Source organism: Mya arenaria, chromosome 10, assembly GCF_026914265.1.
Source record: "Mya arenaria isolate MELC-2E11 chromosome 10, ASM2691426v1".
NCBI classification, from domain to species: domain Eukaryota; kingdom Metazoa; phylum Mollusca; class Bivalvia; order Myida; family Myidae; genus Mya; species Mya arenaria.
Genome location: NC_069131.1, coordinates 27,412,389 through 27,420,287, shown reverse-complemented (window position 1 = coordinate 27,420,287; position 7,899 = coordinate 27,412,389). Strand labels below are relative to the sequence as shown.

The 7,899-nt window shown below is 34.8% G+C and overlaps 1 protein-coding gene across 4 annotated transcripts in view; it reads right to left on the bottom strand.

Moving 5' to 3' along the window:
* Positions 1-1,422: 1,422 nt before the first annotated feature.
* Positions 1,423-7,899, bottom strand: part of LOC128205513 (perlucin-like) — an 8,179-nt gene continuing 1,702 nt past the window's right edge. For 2 of the 4 annotated variants that reach the window (XM_052907223.1, XM_052907221.1), the window contains exons 2-7: positions 5,981-6,098; positions 5,368-5,462; positions 3,783-3,870; positions 2,886-2,975; positions 2,561-2,687; positions 1,423-2,180 (exon numbers count right to left, since the gene is read on the bottom strand). In XM_052907223.1, coding sequence (XP_052763183.1) covers positions 2,144-2,180; positions 2,561-2,687; positions 2,886-2,975; positions 3,783-3,870; positions 5,368-5,462; positions 5,981-6,047 — 504 coding nt within the window. In that variant the 5' untranslated portion in view covers positions 6,048-6,098 and the 3' untranslated portion in view covers positions 1,423-2,143. Of the gene's footprint in view, positions 2,181-2,560; positions 2,688-2,885; positions 2,976-3,782; positions 3,871-5,367; positions 5,463-5,980; positions 6,213-7,899 lie in introns of those variants that run through there. The other 2 variants (XM_052907224.1, XM_052907220.1) reach the window with 2 other exon arrangements.

Genomic DNA, 7,899 nt, shown 5'->3' with positions numbered 1-7,899 from the left:
TAGAAAAGTCTGTAAAGACTGCTTATACAACGATTGTTTTCTTCGGCATTCTGCGTCAAACCATGTTTTGTGTTGCTTTTCATAGTCAGTAAATCTGTGCGCAGTGTATGAAATGCTACGTCGAAAGTACCCGTTCGCTTTTGATGTGATTATTTCACTCAGACCGTTTACTTTTTCATCAATACTCTTGTTATCGTCATTTATTAAGGCATTTACTTTGTTTAACTCACTTGTATATCGCGACGGAAACTATCTCTGTACTCTTCATCCCACTTATAAATAACTTTCGTTTTCAACTGTCGATCATCATTATGCGATCTTTAATTATAAATGTCAGTGGCGCATGGTTTGAGAATTCATTAAATTCATTGACTTTAAAGTCTGATATGAATTCAAAGTTACTGTATTTTGTCAAAAGCAGGTCTATTTCGCTTTCACCGTTATGCGTTATGCACGTGATTTTCCCGTTATCACCCTGGGTCCCTGATCTTCCATTCATAATGCACACATTGACCGCTTTACATAACTGTACCAATTGTTCACCGTAACGGTTACTCCCTTGATCTGCTGACGCCCGCCGCGGTGGCTTTTCATTTAGCTGTTCACTGAATTCTAAGCCGTTAAATTCCTCATTTTCAATGAAATCAATCTTTCGCCCAACCCTACTGTTCATGTCACCAAACATCACCGTACGTCCCTGTCTACAGAACTGTGCAATATCTTGCTCTAGCGTCTCAAATATATCCCGATCATAGAATGCGTGTATAGGAGAACTTTCTGGTGCAATATATGTGAATCCCAAATACCAATCTTCATTGTTACCAAAAAATACTTTGTCCATTTTCAACCATACTATACAGTCAAATTCATTTCCGTTTATAAACAGCTTGTCCACTTTAAGCATAACCTTCTTCCCCTCGGCCTTTGCCTTTCGAAGAGCGGGCCCCAGCGCTTTCCGCTTATCAGCAATATCTTTCGGGAAGTGTTGGCTCACCCCAATAGGTTTGTTTGCAAGTTTCCTGGCCGCGAATCTAACCTTTTCCCTATCATAGTAGTTCTTGTACGTAATAATCACCGGCCGTGTATTGTCTTGTCTATACCTTCCCATTCTCTCTGCTTTCACTATTTCAATTGTTTCGGCTTCTGTGATTTCCATGCCATTTTTCATTATGTTCACGATCTTTGCTTTTGATGCATCAGGGTCCTCCTTAACAATAGCGAATGGATATTTTAACCTTTATCGTATACATTGGAAACACCACATGATAATTTCTATCAACCGATCACGCTTGAATCATTTGCTGATTTGCGTTACTAACGGTATTCAAAGTTTTTGTCTGCAAGGAAAATATCTGAGCGAATATCAACATTTGTTGAAAGGTTCCAGTTGTCATACCTTAGTTTTGAAACTCCCAATGATTTGCCACACTTTATTCCGTAATATTTTATTTTTCGTTTATTTTCATATTACAAACCATAAGCGAGTTCATTTAAAATAATAGTTTATATGCAGTAAGTAATGATAGTATCTAAGGATTCAATTGTTTATCTCGAACTAAAAATAATCTGTAGGCAAACACTTTATAATAAAATTTTAATGTATTATGCATTAATCGATTTATTTTGGTCTTTTTCAGTCGAAAACCGTTGACTCCATAACACAGCGACCGGCCGAAATACTCCGAGCCTCGTGAATATCGAGCCAAGCGGGAATGTTAATATAGACTAAACTAAATTCAGTCCATTACATCAAGTTCGAGCCAACAAGAAAATCGAGCCAAGCGTTATCGAGCCAACGGGTTTCGAAGTGTACTTTGTCTTGAAAAGAGTATCGTATTTATGTGTATGCAGCTAAGATTGTTCCTGTGTTGTATGTTGTATTATAAGAATTGTATGACAAATACCTTATAATAGATGTATTTTACATAGTTTCTATTTATTTATAAACATCTGCTGTTGTAACTCACGCAATTGAGACACTACAACATCAAAATAAAGCAAAGTACCAAAACTTTAGATTTATGTTTATATATTTTTTAACTTGGGCACCAAATTATCTGACAAAAACATTATGTATAATTATATGAATACATTTGATTTTGCCATTCAATTGACATTGTGTTTGTGCAAGGTTTCCTTCTTCTTAGCCAACAAGAGATCCTGCTCCTTGGCTTTCACTTCTGAAACACAAAGAAAAAAATGCTATGATATCCCAAATTTTTAGCAACAAGATGTCGAAGAAAGATGATACAATATTGCACAAAAGTGTACAATATGTCTTTTGAAATATTAATGCATTCAACTGTTTCCACCTATATTGGTTTCAATCATTTACAATGTTCTAAATGGATTCGTGCAACATCAAGTTCAAAGTTTTTTGGAATACAAATGCCTTAAAAAGAGTGCCTCCAGTTAAAACATACTATACATCCTATTTCCATCACGATCAAGGCGTCCCTGGGGCGATTTTTATAAATGAATACTTTAAACAACAAAATTACTTTGTTTAAAATCTTTGAAAGAACCTTGTTTCGTTTTATTAAACTGCATGTCAGCTTACTTTAATTCACAAATAGAGAAATATTGTTGATTGCATGCAACATCGTTCCACTTGAAATTATGGTTATGATCAAACATAGCACAGTCTTCCACGCCATTGGCGTTGTTTGGCTCACCAGGGAACCAGTCTAAGAATAAAAAAAATATAATATTATCAATAATACTAATTCAAAACAGTCCAAACGGTCATTTCATTTTATGGAAAACGTTATTTTAAACAATCATAACTATAGATTATAATTAATCTGAGGAAAATCTAAGTTTAAAACGCATTTCCAAATAATCATTTAGAACTAATACAACAATGTATTACAATTGTGTTTCACCTGTAAAAGTAAGCGGTTGATTGTCCGTCCACCTAAATTGTCCTTCAATGTCATCGTCCGATAGGCCCATCCACCAGTAGGCAACGGGTACTTGATAAAATGGAATAAAACATACCAATCGTCTACAGGTACATTAAAGCATATATATCACTACTATTCCACATATTCTTCAAACGATATATTATACCTGTAACCAATAGTCAACAGGTGCAACATACCACACAATACACCAAGAGGGCATCGACTTCAAAAGTCGGAACAAATCAATCTAAAGAAACTTCAAAGCATATAACACACTATAGGTGCACAGGACAGAAAATATCAATAGTCAACATATTCTTCATAGCACAGATCACAACAAGTATCCACAATTACTTCAAACACAACATCACACCAATAATAATCCAGTGGTACTTCACCAAAAACACACCGATAATAATCTACAGGTTCTTCAAACAACAGTACATACTAACAGTCAACTGTCCTGCAAAGAACACAGCACAACAATATTCCACAGGTACTTCAAACAACCGAATACAACAATAGTGCACTTGTACTTTAAAATGTAGAAAACACACTATTGGTCACATGTACTTCTAAAAACAGAGCACACAAATGGCTCACTGCTATGAAATAATACACAGTAACTTAAGTAAAAAGATCCATGATAAAAATATTCTGCCCACAGTTACTTTATTTAAAATGACAGGAGAGAAACAGTTTTGAACAGAAAATTAAACGGTTCCGAATCTATTCCATACGTATTGCATCTTCAACTTAACATATAGTTACAATTCCTGTCAAAAGGGAATGCAGCTCTCTCAAAGTCATTGTACATAATCAACTATTAAAACACAGGTTTGATCATTTTCAATTATGAATATTGCCTATACATACGCTGATGATTCAAGTGGTCCCTGAGAAAGTCCCTTTCCTGTACATTATTAACATGGACAAGGTTTGACTCAAGGTTTTGGCAAGAATGCTGAAACATAAAACAATCTAGTCACGTTGAAATACGAGGCCTGCCTCTGGCAAAGGTACTGAATTTGATATCAGCCTAGTCACGTGATACTTCAAGGCCTGCCTCTGATACAAGTGCTGAAACAGAGAGCAACATAGTTAAGTAGAATTACGAGGTCATATTCTGAACCTCAGCAGACTAAAACAATGAGATAAAGTTTAATGCCCTGAATTGTAAGATCTACGTCCAGATGTTGCACGATAACCCATACAAGTATACCATGCGGATATAACACTGGAAATTATTGAAACAAGCCAAGCAGCCAAAATCTTATTGTGATCGTTTGATGTCACATTTAGCTATTATGCCTTGTAAAATGAATGAATTATAAAAAAGTGAAATAAACGAATGCTAAAACTTGTGTAAATTGTGTCAAATTATTTATTTAAAATGATTGTGGAATAAATGAATAATTAAAACCCGCCTTAGGTGTAAATATATACTTCTTACTTGAAATATATTGTAGTATAGGTGAATTATATCAAATTTGCTAAACATTAAGAATAAACATCGTGCGCATTAACCGTGGCTCTAAAGGGTGACCTATAAATAGGAATAAAATGTCTTCATAATACCGGTTAATAATAATAAATAATAACGGTTGATTGTCTTTAATCGTGACAGATGGATAACAATTCTAATACAAATTGTGGTATTTGCCCAAACAAATGAAGTTACGTTAATGAATAATACTCATGATTTAATTGTTAGGGCTCGTACAGGCCCAATGAAAAATGCAATTATGTACCCCAGTTATGCACCAGTCAATTGTAACCACGCCCCCCCCCCCCCAAGGTCCGGGGGTATGCCGGGGATAGCCGGGGAAATGGGCCGTGTTTTTACCTTTCAGGTGGCCCCGCAGTGCCGGGTGAATGCGGTGGTTTTGTCTTCGCGCAAAATATAGCGGGGAATTCGCCTTACCTAGGCTCCCTGGGGTGCGGGGGCATTTGGCGGGGATTTGACCATCAGTTCGTCCCCGCAGGGCGAAGATTTTACTCGGGGTTGGCTGGACCGAAAGTCAAAGTCCCCGCTATTCCCCGGACCTGGGGGGCCGTGGTTACAATTGACTGGTGTATTACTGAGACGAGTAAGACGAGATATGTTGTACTAGTTTTAGAAAGGAGATAAGAGCGGTTAGAGGTTGTTTTTTTGTGATACTGAAAACTATAATTATGAATTAATCATTTCAGGTTAGGGTACTACAAAAACTTACTCATAACATACATCTAAATAATTTGTTTCAAGTGGTATTCTTTGTTAATAAAAAACATTTTAATAAGTTAATTATGTTTTCAATATAGTACCATATGGTGCCTCTCCGTTTAAATAGTAACCAATCAAGGCCTTTTATTTGCTTTGAATTTCACCACATCGTTTTATTTACAAACAAATGTTTGGTCCAATATTTTAAGTCAAACGTCATAGTATATATCTACGACTTAAATAGTATTTGCATACCTCTGCCTCAACGAAGGAAGTTTTAGTGTGGTGGAAGTAGTAGCATGAACCCTCATAGGATAGCCAGTTGTCTGGGCAGAAGGTGAATACTTTGTCTGTAAAAGATAAACTGCCTAAAATGAGTTATTTCATATCATACAATTTTCCTTTTATTTTTACTTCAACCCAAAACCTGAAACCTATCTAGCCATCATACAAAAACTAACAAATCATCACAAAAACAAAAAGAACTTGGTGATACTTTTGAATTTATAGCAATCTTGCAATAGTTGAAACAAGGTCATGATGAAGATTTTCTTCAGTTTTTATGCTGAAGAATAACCTTAATTTCTTACAGTAGCATATGTCCCAAATAATATCCTTTGTCAAACATGATGTGTTATATAATTTGAATTTTGTGTTAAGTCCTATCCATTATCTGACAAAAAAAGCATTTATTTGTTTTGCTTTATTTCTTAAATAAATTTTACGCCATCACCATATTTATATTTTGGTCATTGTATTGTCAAAGCATATTAAAATATATGTTTAATTCATCTCAAGTTATTTTGACATTTGCACAACTAATCTAGATGATTAAAAGCATTATGTTTTGTAATGTATAAGAAATTACCTGCATAAGTAAAACCTGTCGATATGATCGTGAATAGTACAACGATAGTCAAACTTGTCTTCGCCATTGTTTCTTATCCGGTATGAAGTGTGTATTTGGTGTCATCAAGGTGCCATATCTGACCCCGATAAGAAATGCTATCTTGCACTGTTTCAGTTTATAGAAAATGGTTTTGCTTAGTTACTCAATTATATATAAGAGGCAAGCCAGAGTCATAGTTTATGGTGGACCATACTAGTATTTATTTTATCATTTATTTTACCAATTTACCTTAGCTCGACTACAATGATGACCTAATTAATTTAAACGCACTCAAATCTACCAAAAATGTATAAAACATCATTTAACCGATATAGGAATTGTAGCAATTGAAACGATTAAACCTTGGTTTTATATTGTAAAATTATATTGTCATTACTGTTTCTTGTTCAAACACGGATTCATGTCATTAAATAAGTATTCGTGTTTTGTTTTCGGACAAAATTTAATAAGATTTAGTACCCCCCCAAAAAATACTACACTGAAAAGAAATACCAGTTCGAATGGACCTGTTTACAGCAAAATAACAAAACAACAACACTTGCATTGAGTTGTGTTATAGGGACAAGGGACCAGTATCCACAAACACTACGGTAATATGAAGAAACACAAAGTTGAGTCGCTGAAATCAAATAATAATTACAATCCAATCAGGTGGCCAAAAAAGCTATACTAAGTTATGCAACGGCGTTCTTTTTTAGTGTGAAACCAGGCACTTGTACTGGTGTCCATTTTTGAGAGGGCGTGTGTAAAGTTATTCTTGAAATGTTTTAAACCTTATTTCTTCTGATTGACCGGCGTACAGCTTAGAACCACACAATCGTATTCTGAGTTAAAAAAATACCGTTCTAATCGGTGGTAATCGGTAAGCTAGTTTGTATTTGTATATGTGGTGTTTATATTTTGTGTCTCTAGTTCATTGCAGTTTGGGCCCTTGCATTCTGCCCCTAAACATAGTTTATTTTTAATGTTCGACTACTGGGCTTGTCCCTGTAGTTTTGACTATATTACTGCATAATTATAGCTTAGTTAAAGCGTTTATAGTTCATAGCTAATTACTAAGCCAATCAGCTCTATGAGTTGCGTAGCTTTATTTCCTTTATTAGCCTAATTAATTTGTTTCAAAGGATCGACAGCGAATATGTTTTACAATAATTATAATAATAATAATACCTTTAATTAACAAATATTACTCTTACAGAAATAGTACTGTTTATGGACTTTAGCATATGGTGACATATAATATTTACTATTGTCACAGACATTGTAAATGGTACCTTTATAAAGACTAAATGTCATCATAGGCAATAAAATATTTAAAAAATGGAATAAGCCCATCAGTCATTATTTCAAATATAATCCCAATTAAGAGGCACTAGGTTAGGGCTCAAACGACACTGAACAAGAGATACAACAAAAAGATCACACACGAATCAAAACAGCGCCTTCAAGTAAATGATTGGATAACCACCTAACAACTCATGGGGGATGAGTATAAAAGTTGTGAAACGTATCAACAAAAAATCAGCATTCAACAATTTACAAATGTATACAAAGTTAATATACTTATAATTAAGCTGTTATCTAAGGTAAGAACTGATGAATTAAGTAAATCATTTAAAGGTTGAGTAACATAAAACAAACAAAAACGTGTAACATATTTAATTTAACAAATTATTAAACATAAGGCATGCGCAGACTGTATGGAATCAAATTCAAATATGTCTGTGATGATGATGACGATGACGAAGACGACGACGACGACGACGACGATGATGATGATGATGATGATGATGATGATGATGATGATGATGACGACGATGCTGATGCTGATGATGACGACGACGACGTTGATGATGATGATGACGATGACGACGTTG